The sequence below is a fragment of the Vitis vinifera genome, chromosome 6 (genome assembly GCF_030704535.1).
Source record: "Vitis vinifera cultivar Pinot Noir 40024 chromosome 6, ASM3070453v1".
In the NCBI taxonomy this organism is placed as follows: Eukaryota; Viridiplantae; Streptophyta; class Magnoliopsida; order Vitales; family Vitaceae; genus Vitis; species Vitis vinifera.
This window is the reverse complement of record NC_081810.1, coordinates 7,633,282-7,648,237: the sequence shown is the minus strand read 5'-3', so window position 1 is coordinate 7,648,237 and position 14,956 is coordinate 7,633,282. Positions and strand designations below refer to the sequence as shown.

The window sequence follows — 14,956 nt, the reverse complement described above, 5'->3', positions numbered from 1 at the left end:
TTCGAGTTCATCGATTATACGCCTTTTCCAAATAAGCCACCAAAACGGCATCGTTTTGACGTGTTTGAAAATTGTAATATATCAACCATGAATCAACTGTCAGGCAATGCCCGCAAGTTTAAAAAAGGATAATCTTATAAATAAAAAATAAAATCTAAAATCTAGATGGTTTTCGTAGACAAAAGATTTTATTCTTTTTTTTTTATAATTATTACTAGGGTTTGCCCATAAATAGAGGGAGAAAAGCCTCATCATCGACGAGAAGCCACATCCACCCATTCCCGGAGCGACTGCTTGCCAGTAAATCCACCATGAGAGCTAAGGTGCTAAGCTCAATTCTTCACTCCCATACTACATTTTGATTTCAATTTGATTCGAAACTGAGTAGAGTGATTTATACATTTTACAGTGGAAGAAGAAGCGGATGAGGAGGTTGAAGCGAAAGCGCCGAAAGATGAGGCAGAGATCCAAGTAGTATCTTCTCATTGGCTATTCCGTCTCCTTTGATTTCTTCTTCTTCTTCTTTTTTTTTTTTTCTTTTTCTTTGTTCCTTTTGGTTTCTGTTGTTAGGTTTACTGAAGGCAGCAATTCGTAATGGTGCTGTCTTCTGGATGTTTGATACATTTGTGAGATTTATTTTATCTGAATCTTTAGTTGGAAATTTTGATTTTTATCGAGCACCATCTGTGCGTCGCAGCCATGCATTTCAGGATTCGGCAATGTTACTGATATTGATCTGTTTTTGTCTCTTGGGTTCTATGCTATCACCCGTATGCATTAGTCCCACCTGATTAATGCCTACGAATATAGTTTGAAAACACGTTTACTGTCATGAAATTGCTTGTGTGCCAATTTGTATTTCTTGAGCCTTGTTGGCGGTGTTGCTTTTAACTGAAACGTATAAGTATCTGTTTCAAGACAGTTCCAGATAACCAAATTTCTTTAAATATTAATTTACTGTAAAATTTCTTTTATTTTTTTAAATATGATTATATGGGAATTGCTCAGCGGATAGAGTTACTCTTCTAAGATTAGCGATGTGCATTTGTGATTGATGCTCTAAGATTATACGAGAAGCATCTTTGAGAATTAAGGGTGTTGGGGTTTATGCTACTTGATATATGCCTGGAAAATCAAATTTATAATATAAGAAACTTATGTGGGATCTCCACCAATACATTCAAACACAGAAAACTTCTGATACGCTAGTTCACAAAAGTTCTTTGCACCAAAGTAGCATTCTAGCACTCCTGAATTGTGTTAACTGCATGCTGTTGTTTGTTACTGCCTGTTCCAACCCTCTTTAGTTCTTCAAATGCATGCATTGTATCCACATCAAAACCACCTGCAAACTGAAAAGCTTTGATGGTTAGTAAAGAAGCTGGAAGGGATGGTATAATCTAGGGATCTCAAATTTACCTGGTGAACTCGAAAAGCAAATCGAACACCTTGAAGCATGAGATTGTCTTCCTGTGAACATTCAATAGACTGCATTTCTTTAATTATCCTTTTCATGTATTTCTTGGCCAGCTTTGTGGAGCTTATTTTGATCTGAAGATAGGAACAGGGTTAGCACTTGTACTCATATTCCCAATACTTTTGGTGGCACTTTAGAGTTGAATGGTTTTCAAGGATAGATGGTTATAGGATTCACTGCAATAATGGTTGTGTGTCTGTGCAAGGGGTTGGGGGGACAACATGTGGTGCTACACAAATTGAGTTTTGATGATCTAGCTAGCTAGCACATTATGTCGTTATATGAACTCCATTACTTGACTATTAGGCTTTATTTCTTACTTTTAGTTTTTGCTTAACAAGTTTGACCTGCAGGCTTTATTTTGACCTATATGGTTCATTTTTTCTTATATTAGAATGGCACAGTTGATTGTGAATGACCATTATGTTTCCTTGGATTTGGAGATCTCAGTGGTTAGGATCATTGATAGGTGGACCCTTTGAGTGTGCAATGAAAATTGGGAAAATATGGCTTCCTTTCTACAGCATGTGCAAAATTTTGATTTAGTAAAAAAGGCCCCAATGGGTTAATAATTCTATTTGTAGTTTTAAGCATTCACTTATTGGTAAGCCATTGTTTTCAGTTGAAACCTACATGCTTTATGGTAAAGCTCAGCACTGTGCTACCTACCTGACCAATCAGTCCTGTGTTCAGCATCCATTCCCAAGGGATCTGGAATTCCTTGTACCTCTTGCTTGCTCCATCTCTCATCTTTTCCATGTTAGCAACACTTCTTTCCACTCTGCAAATATGGGATTTGATCATGTAATTAATTATTTTACTTAAAGATAGCATTGAGTTATTATACCCTATTTTATACTTGCTCGCCTGTCTTGCAATGCTTGGATCCTTCTGAGTGATTGGGTCAAAGGCTGTTTTGTGTTATCCTCAAATGATGAAACTTCAGCTTCAAGGTTCTTCAGGTCACGGTAGCTAAAAGCAGCTTCCCGCAATGCATCTGCCTTCCTCTCTGGCCACTTTGGAAAATGCTTGAGCACTGCCCGTTCATCAACCAGGTAGGATAGTTCCTCATCCAGCCATTTCACAAATGCCTCCACATCAGAAATCTCAGTATAAGCTGCAGCCTCCACCTCTCTTGTTAATGAATTGATGAATTCCCCTTGTGTTTCCACATCAGATTTTATCTGCCGATTAATATGTATGGGGTTAGCTAAAGAATTTTTTCATTAAATAGCTAAAAAATGAAGAATTAATTGCCACCATACTTACAGCCATAAGATGACTTGAGCGGTTCTCAATTTCTCCAATCATGTTCCTAGAATTTCCAACTGTTGGGATTCCTACTGGATTGGCTCTTTCAACCTGGGGATCTCTCCTTGTAAGAGATCGGTAGAACTCCATCACCTCTGGCACACGACGCACTGCCTTTGATCCAGCCAGCAGTTTTGATGGAAGTGGTGGTGGCCGTGGCGGTGGTGGTGCTAATGGCACTTTGTTGCCATTTACTTCCTTGAGAGAAGGTGGAGTGGCAGTGGTAGGCCTTGGTGGAGGTTTTGGTATCCTTGCTGGTCTTTCCTTTCTGGGTGCAGATTCTGGGGAATCTGACCTTGGACACAAATTTTCCACTGCTAGTTTTGGTTCTGGTGTTCTAACTGTATTTGTTGGTTTTTGTTGTTTGGCATCTGCATTGCTGTTGTCAAATGAACTCTGTAACTTCTTCCAAAGCATGGATTTCCTCTCATTATCGTGTGCTTTGAGAGAACTTATCTGTGCTTTAAGACGCGCTACTTCTTGTTTCAGTTCCTGATTCTCTTTCTCCAGTGCATTATTTCTTGCCAGTGATGATTCCAGTTCTTTATTGAGGAAGGTGATGCCTGAGTCATCATCGTCTCTTGGCATTCTCCTGTCTTCTTCTGCCCTCTGTAGAACTATTTTCAGTGGGAAGGATACAATAGAAAAAGGGGTTTAAATAGAACTTTGGATCTGTCACCTTTTATGCATGGTCTTACTTCTGAAGTAAGGTATGCTCACCAAAACTGGAGGAGTGATGCTCAAGAGAATGCCCCTGAAGATGTCGGTAATGGCTGTTTGTATATACTGAGTGAAGTTTTATCAACAGGGATGTTTTTGACATTTGCTAGTGTTCTTGGCCATATTCAATTTTGCCCCCCTTCTTAATTTGCAGTGTAGGTGAGAGATTTCTTGTGACCATAATTGCACAAACTCTTTTTGGTGTTTGGTAGCTGTTCAAAGGAACTCACGTTAGGTACCATTAAATTCTTTGGTCAAATTTCCCTTAGGGCTCTCATTTTTTTATTTCCAATTATAAGAGACATTTCAGTCTCCTTATTCTTGAAATCCTGATTGACATGCTACAGCTTATGGTCCTTATCAGCCTTATACAGTGTCTTGATTCTACCATATATTTTTACATGTAGTCTAGTGATCTTTGGCCCAAACAGCAAATGAAATTTGACTGATTGCAAGCTCCCAACTGTCCATGTGCGGAACCTTTGATCAATCTCTGATTTCCAAGTGGTAGCCCTGGAATGGGATGGTGGATTCATTAGGTCAATCTGGTCTCATATACGAGGCCCCTCTAGTTGAAACTAGTGAAGACTCTTAGGGTTCTTTATGGTATTGAAATGCATTTGCTATTCTTTGCTTGTGAAGCAATTGAAATAAAAGGTGAAAAAGAGGGGAAATGAAACAGTGGAAAATTAAAGAAAAAGAAAAAGCCTTGATTTTACAGCCCACCAGAATATGATCCTCATTTTTTATTTTTTTTTTACTTTCTTTTCCCCTTCTCTTTTTTGCATCAAAAGAGATGGTATGTTTAAGGGTTCACATAGGCCGGGCTCGATATAGATGTGAGTATTACATCGATGCTTCTAGTAGATCAATTTTAATTGCTACTTGCTACAATTTTTTTCAATGTTTTTATCCAATCAAAAAAAATTGTAAAAATGAAAAAGGAAAAAAGAAAATAAGAGAGGAAAGGCTAGATGGTGGAGTTTTGTTTTTTATGGTGGTTGAACCAACTGATTTTGGTGAAGAATATCAGCAAGTTATTCTGAGAGGCTCTTCCATGCACCTCAAATCTTGTCAAGAATTGGAAAGAAACCTATATTACTAGGGGTCAGAGAACTACATCTCTTTGAAACCTTAAAAGTCATATTCTTAACCTCATTGTCAAGACAAAAAGGAAAAGTGCCATAAATTACAGTAGTGCTGGCACATGTGGTCTTTGCTGCCTTTTGGGGTCCATTAGATCCCGCCTTTCTCTTTTCTGGGGTCCATGGCCATCTTTGGCTCTTAATCTTAGTTGCCTATTGGCAAGGGAATTTCATAGGCCAAGCATCAGCCACTCGCTGATGACCCAAAGAATAGGATTTTGTATTGGGGATCATTTATTTTGGTAGGGTAAGACATGGACGAACTGAGAAAATCGGTTCTGGGGGGATTTCATTATTGAACTGTGCCCCAAGACGAAGGGAAGTTGAGAGCATCTCAAAATTGGTCAAAAAATATTGTTGCTCATCCTGTCTTTGAATGCTACTTGTCCTGAAGCTTCCTAAGTTCATAGCTGTGACATTTATTGAGGCAGTTGCCGCCCAAGACCGAATACTGAAACGAGATGCAGATGTCTCTAGGTTTCTTGTACTTGAACTATGCCTTATGGATTAGGGTAACGCAAGCAGTAATTTATTGTGAAATATGTCACCCTCACCAACTATCCTATGATTCTGTACTCGTCTTATACAACTGCTAAGATGAGATGTGGATGATATGAGGGATGTGAACATTTAGGGATCTATATTTCAAGAAGCAAAGAAGGCCATGTTTAGATTCATGGACCAGGCTGTGTATATGATCGAGTACAGAAACTGGGCTCCTTGTATGCACAGCAAGACAGGCTGAAGAGGGCCCTGCCGATTCAGCCAATGTGCAGGATTCATATATTTGGTTAAGACACAAAACTTCCATGAAATTGTTGATAAGCATATGAAATTGTTGCTTGATATGGGTTAGACTGATACATGGATAAACATATGGAGTTTTTTCTTGGAAAGATGTAGATGATTAATGTATCTGATGCTTGATCTCTGCTGCTCTAGAAGATAGATGCAGGTCTTCATACAAATTTTCTGATTTCTTTTGAATGGGAATAAAATCCCAACTTGATCCATTAATAAACTTGCCCACATTTCATAGCTGTCTCCTTTTTTATATTGGATTACTTAGCTTTGAAAGGTAGTAATTCATTTTGAATATTATTGCCCAAGTCGATGCCTGTCTTGTTGATTAAGTTCAAGTATAAAGTTTTCAATTCCTAGGTGAGTATAGAAAGCTCAGTTCACTGGACTGAATACTCAAACAGTCCAAAATGCAGGAATTAAGCAGAAACTTCCTCATATATTCAAGAAATCCCGCAAAATAAATAAATAAAAGGAAAGAAGAAAGAACAAGAAGAACACCAATCCAGAACTGGCCAGGAAAACAAACTCAAGCAGATCAGCAGCAGGAAAGTGATCTACTGAGGATTTGGCGCACGGCTATTGGCAGAGCTGACCCTGGATCCCCATTCAAGAAGCTCTTTGCTGGTGTCATCCTTGTGAACTACCACTTCAATGAAACACAAACAATCCTTCTTCTCCCCTGTTGCTATTTCAATGGCCTCTATGAGCTCCTGTTCATTATTGACCTGCAAGAAAATATTCAATTTTTTTATCATCCATTTTCCCATTTCATAGTTAAAAGCAACACAGCTCTTATTTCTAGTATCTGAAATTGAAACCACTGACCTTCTTTGTCCAGCAGTTGCCTTCACCATTATGGATTGCATCCACTAGGCCAGTGTAGTTCCAGTTCTTAATCACATTGTAGGGGCCATCATGGATTTCAACTTCTATGGTGTATCCCCCATTGTTTATCAGGAAGATGATGCTCTTCTGCTCGCACCGAATCATCGTTGACACATCCTGTGCAGTCACCTGCCCACCAAAATGTTCCCGAATCAGAAAATTCATCATCAAAACAATCCCAGAATTCAAACTCTTTACTTCACCTGGAAGCTCCCATCGCCAATGCAAGCAATCACCCGCTTGTCTGGAACCGACTGCGCATACCCCAGCATCGCGCCAACAGACCACCCAATGGAACCATACTGCATTTGAAACTCGTACCTGCAACACCAACTTTTGTTCTCTGATGTTCGTAAATTCAATTGGTACAAGATGAAGGGCTAGTTTCTTTGCTGCTTACCCACATCCTTCTGGTAATTTGAGTTTCTGGCAGTTAAACCAGGAGTCCCCGGTCTCTGCGATCACGGCAGTGTCGTGTGAAAGCAGCTTCTGTATGTGCTGGAAGAGAATGTTAACTCTCAAAGGCTCAGTGGGTTCGCATTTTAGAGGAACACCATCCGGAATGTGGATACGTCGGTAGTTCTCATAGGCGGTGGTATTGTTGTTAAGCCTCTTGGCCAGAGCTGGGAGAAAGTCCTTCATCAGAACACACCCGAAAGCTGGCCCGTTGGCGATGACAACGCGTTCTGGTTGCACGATGATGGCCTTCTCCCTCTTGAGCAGAAGGGAGTACCCAACGGAGCTGTAGTCGTTGAAAATCGGCCCTACAAACACGTATGCGTCAGCTGATTCCACAATCTCGCCGCAGAAGGCAGTGCCGACGGCTCCCCAGTACGTCCCTATAAAATGAGGGTGGTGCTCAGGAACCAGCCCCTTGGCCGATGGCATCACAGCAAGGGCGTAACCACAGGCGTCTGCCAATTCGACAAAGGCTTTTGTCGCCTTCGCCACCCGTAGTTTCGGCCCTCCCACTATCACAGGCTTCACCGCCTTGTTCAAGAAGGCTGCCGCAGCCTCCACTGCTGCGTCTAACCCCTTGCAATTGCTCATTCTGTGCCCGGAAACCACAACAAAACAACGGGCATTAGTATTAAAATTTCTGATCAACGACAAGAACCCAATAAGTTGAAACCGAACCAAAAAAAACAAAGGGATTACTTGGGAGAAAGGGCGAAAGGAATAGGCTCTCGACTGAAGGTTGGATGAAATATTGTTGGCAAGTTACAACTGACACTAATGTACACAGGTTTGCTTTCTTTCAGAGCTGTAGAAATGGCCTTATCAATGAGCTCATGGGCTTCATCCAAATGATTTATAATAGCCTATACAACAATGGTACAAATCATAATCTGATCATCACATTTGCCCAAAACCCAGTAAACATTCAAAGAAAAGAAAAGAATGATAGGGTCATCACCCAATCTGTGGATTTTTTTTGTTGCTTTTTTTTTTTGTTTAATTTTGGAAAATCAAGAAATGGGATGTACCTGATAGCAGGTAACAGGCTGGAAGCATCGGACTTCTTGGCTGAAGTCCGGCAACCCAATAGTGTGGTGGAGAATTCTATTAGTACCGTAGTCGTTGGTGTTGGGACCTCCGACGATACAAATGACCGGAAGGTTCTCACTGTAAGCGCCGGCGATGGCGTTGAGAATGCTGAGCCCGCCGACAGTGAAGGTGACAACACACGCACCGACGCCGCGGGCCCTGGCATAGCCGTCGGCGGCGTAGCCGGCGTTGAGCTCGTTACAGCAGCCAATGTTGTTGAGACCCGGCTCGGCAATGATGCAATCGAGAAGAGTGAGGTTGAAGTCTCCGGGAACGGAGAAGACGTCGTTGACGCCAATCTGAACAAGACGGTGAGCGATGTGGCTGCCGAGGGTGGCGCGGGAGCCGGTGGGGTGGGCCGGAGAGGGAGAGTCCTGAATGGTGGAAACGGTGCCGTTTTGAGGAGCGGAACCCACGTCGTTATTGGCGGGTTTGCATGAATCCAGTTGTGATCCAATCTTATTGTCCATTTCTTACATAAATGTGACCAGACCACAAAAGAGAGAGAAAAAAATGGAGAAGAAGAAGGAGGAGGAGGAGGTCGAATATGAAGAATGGAGAATGGGAGAGAAGTATATAAAGGTGGGTATGTTATAGATTCGTGAAATGAGGGAGGTTGTGGTCCGAAGGAAGAGACTCATTCGACTGAACCTCACTACAAATCCGCCTCACCTTCCTTCTTTGCATTGCACTTGTAACTCCTGCCTTTTCCTTTGCTCCACTTCTCATTTTGCTATCACTACAAGAATTTCGTTTGTACATGTAAAATGCACATCGTTACATCAATTTTTGGTATGATTTAAATAGCTATGCTCGAGTGTTGAAAACTATATATACAGTAAGTTCCTCTTAATTGGCACATCGATAATTTTTTAATACCGTAGGATCTTATTTATATAAAGGGAACAAACCATTAGAAATAGCGTCAGAGATGATCCCTGTTGGACTTCTGGGAACTTTGAATTTTTTCTAGTTCAGTCATATGACTTGTGTTCGCTACCATGTGGTTGGAGCTTGGAAAATCAGAATATACATCTCTAGAAAAATGACAATTTTGCTATGTGGGTTTAGTTGAATGATATCCATGAATTCAAACTCTTAACATTCAAAGCTGGGGATCTATGATAAAAAAAGATGGGAAAAAAAAATCCTTTGGTCTTGATGGAACTGCTAGGAGCTTCCTTCCCAGTTTCCCTGTGTCATCTTCTTTGGTGCGTCTTTGTTACAGTTAGGCTAGCAAGCGATTCTGCTCGCGCAGTTTGTTCAAGTTAGACATAATAAATCATACCGACTTCTAGCAAAGAAGTATGAGGCACGTTCAGAACAACATCAGGGCCTCTGCAGTTCCTGCTTAGAAAAGCATACACAAAATCGATAGCAACTTGCTTAACAATGGAAGAGGATTTCTTCGCCTTTGCATGGGAATGCCCAAGAATGTATGCAAGCCCAGATTCCCTAGCTTTCAGTATCTGCAGAGACTCTTCATTGGGAAGAGAGTTTTCCAACTGCTCATCGCCAGATTTCATTACTTGGATATCATGTGAAGACTGCACTGAGTTTTCTTCATGACTAGGGTCATTGAAAGTCTGCTCTGAAGCACCAAGGGCTTCAATATCTAAGTTTCCAAACTCTCTAGATGATTCTTCAGTTATTGGTCCCAAACCACTTTCTTTTTCTTTTTCAACAAACTGTACGAGTTCAGATACCAGTGTATTCTCAAAATCGTAGTTTTCCTGTTGAAGATTCTTGTATCCATACCTGACAATGCACCGGAACATGCTATGCTCTTTTCGGCCCACTCTACTTATTAGAAACCGTTCCTTTTCACAGACATAGGGGACTTGAACAGACTTCACACATACAAAAACAAGGACCTGATGGAAAGCTGGTAAGTTCGTCACAAAATGTCCAAAAACAGCTGGAACTCCTGTCACCAGATTAGTGTAGATGAGCCCAATTCCAGGTACCCGGACCATGCCAAGGCTTGGCCCTAAACGCAATATTCTATTCATCGAAACCTTGTTCTCCGCATCAAACTGGTGTTTCTGCAAAGTTCCATAGTTCCAAACATACATTACAGTCAGGAAGATCAAGGACAGAGCAAGTGGGATCCAACCCCCTTCTGGGACCTTGCAAAATGATGCAGAGATGTAAAGGAGTTCCATTGATCCAAAAAACACCAAAAATGCAACAGCCGTAAATATCTGTAGCTTCCACACGATTATCATCACCATTGCCATCAAGCAAGTTGTCACAAGCATAACAGTAGTCACTGCCAGCCCTACAAACCCAGGAAAACAATCAAAGTTCAGTCATGAATACCCGACCTACCTAAAAAACAACAAAAAATTAGGACACTTAGCCAATAGCTTAGATTTATACCATAAGCATGACCCATCATGTTAGTATCCCTTAATCCAATTGTCACAGCTAAACAGAGGCACATCAACATCCAATTGACCTCCGGTATGTAAATCTGTCCAGATATTTTTTGTGACGTATGAACAATTTTCACACGAGGAAAACAGTTTAATGCACAGCACTGGCTTATAATGGAGAATGTAGCTGAGATTGCAGCCTGACTTGCTACAACAGCTGCAAAAGTGGCAACTATGAACACTGGCCAAAACACAGCTTCTGCACAATCAGATGAGGCCATTAATACAGCAAGGGGGACAAAGGACTAGATTAACAGTACGGGTAATTCCACACTTTTCTTGCCTGGTATGGCTTTATAAAAGCTTCTTTGGAGATCTTCATGGTGCCTGGAGAGATATGCAGCCTCGCCCATATATGCAAGAATCAAAGAGGGATACACTAGAACCGTGAATGCAATCTGGGAGTGGTACAAAGTTTCACAACATCAAGAATGTAAACAAGATAGATAAAGCTATTAAAGTAGCTTTGATTTCAGTATCTTTAACACATTAATATAGGTATGTACAAATGGGTCTCGAGTTACCTTAATTGAGAGCGCAGAGAAATGGCCCAAATCAGCAAACATCATCTCTACACCTGAGAGTATCCGAGGGAAACAAGTTTCCAGTAGCTTGGTTTAACAGCCAGTATACCGCTATGACCATATCAGAAATGTGAGAGAGGTACCTGTGATTGAGAGAACCACTCCTCCTAATGATATCCATCCTTCAATGCCTGTGCTTTTAAGGAACTTCAACATGTAAGTTGGAGAAAGGGCACAAAATATATGTGGATTCCACCTCAAGATGTTATATATCCCAATGCCACTAATGCACAGAAGCCATGCTGTGACAATTGGAGCAAACATGAAGGCAACTCTATGTGTTCCATAGTGCTGAAGAGAGAAAAGCACCACTAATATGACACACGAGATTAGAACAACATGATCTGAAAGGAAAATAAACAGTTAGAAATGCATCGGAGAATGATAGAACTTAGTGTTGAGAAAGTTAAAAGTATTGAATGTAGCTAGACTTACTCTCATGGAGCTCTGTGATTTTCAGTTGAACACCCGAAACTGCTGAAAGAACTGAAAAGGAAATCATGCAAGCCTCTTAAGAGAATTCATGAACTCTTACATAGAAAACAGAACTTTTCTGAAGGTAGATCAATTTAGAAGCCAAAACTCCACCCTCCAAACGGGTTGAATGCAAAGAATAATGATTAATGCACTCTTAGTATTCATTCAATTTTAAGTCCTTTTCCCTTTAAGCACACAGAATATGATCTTCTGGCGTTTCAAGGGATAGCAACACAGATAGAGAGTGAAAGTGTGAAAATTGCAACATATAATATGCAATTGCAGAAGGCTCCAATATTTATCCCACCACCCCACCCAGATTCTATGGTGTTGCCATGGATGCTAATGAGACTGTACAATGCTCAAGAAGTAGACAGTACCAGAGAGGTTATGCTAATTCCAGCTACCTGATATTGCAGGAGTGAGAATTCCATCACCAATTGCCATACAGGTTCCCAGCAAAACAAAAATCAATAGCCCCTGGCGAAATTTTGGGTGCTTCTCAAAGACTGATTTCATAACAAAGCTCTGCCGTGTGTCTGCTGATCTTTCCATTGCATAGGCTGACAACTTTTGATCTATGGCTTGTTGATTGGGCAGAATGCTCAATCTTGCATGCCGGCAAAGTAAGGAGTACAATGCAAAGGTACCACCTGCACCACAAGGCCAAGGTAGACATTAACTTACATATTGCATTCTTATTGGTGTATGGTAGAATTAATCAACAAAACCAAATTTTAACATGCAAAGCTTCCTCTTTCCAAACCATATGTACAATGCTGTGATGTATGCCGAGTAATCATAGGTGTACATGAAGGGAAGGGCAATGTTGTACCTTCACCATTATCAGCAGCTGACATCACAATGAAGATGTATTTGAAGAGAGCTATAAGAGTAAATGTCCAGAAGATGAAGGAAAGCACCCCATAAATCTCTTCATCATTCCCATGAAGGCTCGACTTCCCAGAGAAGGTCGTCTTGTAGACATAGAGAGGGGAGGTACTGAGGTCACCATAAACCACCCCAAGACTTTGATAAGCCAATGTGAGAACAGTGGTACATGATACCCTCTTCACATTCTGATTCAAGACATCAGAATTGTTAACAGAAATTTCAAATACCAATCAGAAAGAACAAAAATAAAAAAGCATCAAGCAGTTTCCTCAATAACATGAGTTGTGCCATGGATTCAACAGCTTGCAGAGATTAATGACCCAGTCTTAGATATTATATTCCCATTTTCATCTGTTTGAAATGCACATTAGGAAACTTTCTTTTTCCTTTTCCTTTTTCCTGTTTTAACTGTTTCCTCACTCCTCAGCAAGGTTTTTAGTGTCTCACACATTGGTTAATATCAAGCACACTGCTTTCCATCTGCATTGAACCCATGAACGACCTTATGGGAGGAAGGGAATAAACCATATCTGTTGAACAAGGGGTTCATGAGTTGGTTTGAAATTGGTCCATCATAAGCAGACAGACGCATTTCCGCATACACATTTACAAGGCCACACACACATATGGACATTGCATATTTTTTGTATATTAATTACACCAAATTTCTTTTTTCCAATTTTAATCATTCACACACAAAACTGTGAAAGGTCCCAATAAATTGAGAAAATTGAAATGGAAAATCAATGTCTGAAATCTTTGTTCCAAGTTCAGTGGGGAAGAATCATCAAATGCATCTCCTTCCCCAATAACCATTGTAAATTTTTCAACTGCAAAACCTGTAATTGAGAAACCTATTAAATCAACAAGGATTCATTTCCATCCAGAACCCACATGGACTTCAAAAGTGGGAATCCCAGCACTGATCTCCTTCTACAGAGTTTCTTGTGAACAGTATACACAACTCTTTTCACAAAACTCAATTTATCCTGACACACAAGCATTCCACTCAAAACCCATTTCCAAAAGCTAACATTGTTAAATGCAACAAAAGAGGTAAGAAATGACAGCATTTACAAACCCATTAAACACAACCCCAGAAAATAAAAACGACACCCATCCATAATCATTCAAAAACTCAGCTCAGGAAAAGTACCTGCTGAGAAATTTCTTGTTCGATAGATTCTTCTGATGGTGTTGGGCTCATGGCTAGAGAGAGAAAGAGAGAGAGAGAGAGAGAGAGAGAGAGAGAGAGAGAGAGAGAGAGATGTGATTGGAAGGAAAGAGGAGCTCTGATTCAATAAAAAGACTGGGAAGAAGGGAATGTAGGAAGTGAGCAGCAGCTACTAGGAAAGAGGCAAGTGATGCGTGTGCAAACAAGTTGCAAAATGCATTCAATGCTCTGTACCACTCTATTAATCTATTTCACTACCATTATTTAAATTTTGGAGAATGATTTTTTTTCAAAAGATTTCCTCATCCAATCTGTTTCTTCCATAAATTCAGCTCATATAATTGTTTTTTTTCCTAAATCAACTACTGTTATCCACCAAATCTTATTTAAATTTTATCCAAGAATCATAATTATTTTACACACTAGAAAAAATCCAAAGTCCTATGAATTATTCTCAGCCACATTAAAAAATTGAAAACTTATGATATTTAAGTCCAGAAAACAAATATCATTAGTCTGTAGTGCCCTGAACTCTCTGAACTCTTCCCATCAATTATTTATTACTTTTTTTTTCTTTTTTCCTTTTTTTTTCATTTCCCTTAAAAGCCTTGGATTACACAAAGCAGGAGAGAACCCGCTTGACATATAAACATGAAAACCTCATGTGGCTGCCTAAAGTTTTAAGCTTCATAATCACATGCATGAATCAAAGTAAGGGTCGTTTACAAGTACTTGTGGCTAAATACAATGTCTCTTTTTCCATGCCACAATTGATGAAAGAAAGTAGACTTTGTTGCAGATAAAAGAGGATGCCCTCTTTGTGACCTTTTTTTTTTCCCCCTGTAAACATATTTATAAATAAATAAAAAATAAAAGCATAAAAAGTAAATGAATATTACAGCTCATTGAAAGGGTACAGATACAAATGGCTCATATTTAAACAAGAGAGGAGGTCATGAGCTAATGTCCACTGTATTCATCACCATTGTTTAAACCCTGTAAAGTCTTGCTTTCTTATTGTTAAAATTGGATGGACCACCATCAATTAAATCCACCCATATTGTGTTATCCTCTCTGTGTGAAACTTGCTGTCTGATAACTTAAAAAGGAATGTAGTGAAATGCTTGTGAAGGCATAAAGTCTCTAAATCATTGCCCCACTTGAAATTTTAAAAGGAGAGAATGTGGCAATTGAAGAATACATGCAAATATTCACATCTTATTCTGAAACTTTGGGAAGATATGCGAAGTTGCTAGAGTCAAAACCAGATTTGGGTGATGATATATTTACTTATAGTAGCCTAACACATACCTCAATCTTACCTAATAATTAGTCATGGAAATGTAATGTTTTGAGGCATTGACTTCAACTCAATCAAAGAGAAATGAGCCTTGGCACAGCCCAAAGGGTAGATTAGAGTTTGGTGATATGAGCATTACATTTGCTATCACTTTAATGATGTGGAGAAAAAAATCATGAAGGTGAAATGGGTGTAGAGG

At 39.9% G+C, this 14,956-nt stretch overlaps 3 protein-coding genes and 1 long non-coding RNA gene across 5 annotated transcripts; 1 reads left to right on the top strand and 3 right to left on the bottom strand.

The window, feature by feature from the left end:
• The first annotated feature begins 26 nt into the window (after window positions 1-26).
• LOC100852898 (uncharacterized) lies at window positions 27-680 on the top strand. The gene is made up of 2 exons (XR_785932.3): window positions 27-323; window positions 410-680. It is a non-coding gene; the product is annotated as an uncharacterized LOC100852898 (long non-coding RNA).
• A 442-nt stretch (window positions 681-1,122) lies between these two features.
• Window positions 1,123-3,570, bottom strand: LOC100262137 (protein CHUP1, chloroplastic). The gene is made up of 5 exons (XM_002278658.4): window positions 2,747-3,570; window positions 2,345-2,661; window positions 2,147-2,258; window positions 1,420-1,551; window positions 1,123-1,352 (listed from the first exon to the last, which is right to left on the bottom strand). Exons 1-5 carry the CDS (start codon window positions 3,374-3,376, stop codon window positions 1,242-1,244), a joined length of 1,302 nt encoding a protein of 433 aa, XP_002278694.1. The 5' UTR covers window positions 3,377-3,570; the 3' UTR covers window positions 1,123-1,241.
• Window positions 3,571-5,782: 2,212 nt separating this feature from the next.
• LOC100267272 (pyruvate decarboxylase 1) lies at window positions 5,783-8,866 on the bottom strand. 2 transcript variants are annotated; one of them, XM_010652582.3, is made up of 6 exons: window positions 7,830-8,866; window positions 7,501-7,664; window positions 6,743-7,393; window positions 6,546-6,675; window positions 6,283-6,471; window positions 5,783-6,182 (listed from the first exon to the last, which is right to left on the bottom strand). In XM_010652582.3, exons 1-6 carry the CDS (start codon window positions 8,358-8,360, stop codon window positions 6,012-6,014), a joined length of 1,836 nt encoding a protein of 611 aa, XP_010650884.1. In that variant the 5' UTR covers window positions 8,361-8,866; the 3' UTR covers window positions 5,783-6,011. The 2 variants fall into 2 exon arrangements, with proteins under 2 accessions (XP_010650884.1, XP_002276535.1); XM_002276499.4 differs by having other exon boundaries at window positions 6,546-6,663.
• A 54-nt stretch (window positions 8,867-8,920) lies between these two features.
• On the bottom strand, window positions 8,921-13,770 carry LOC100262109 (potassium transporter 1). The gene is made up of 9 exons (XM_010652583.3): window positions 13,440-13,770; window positions 12,225-12,468; window positions 11,797-12,042; window positions 11,348-11,398; window positions 10,996-11,256; window positions 10,853-10,905; window positions 10,612-10,726; window positions 10,273-10,527; window positions 8,921-10,171 (listed from the first exon to the last, which is right to left on the bottom strand). Exons 1-9 carry the CDS (start codon window positions 13,488-13,490, stop codon window positions 9,159-9,161), a joined length of 2,289 nt encoding a protein of 762 aa, XP_010650885.1. The 5' UTR covers window positions 13,491-13,770; the 3' UTR covers window positions 8,921-9,158.
• Between the last annotated feature and the right edge of the window lie 1,186 nt (window positions 13,771-14,956).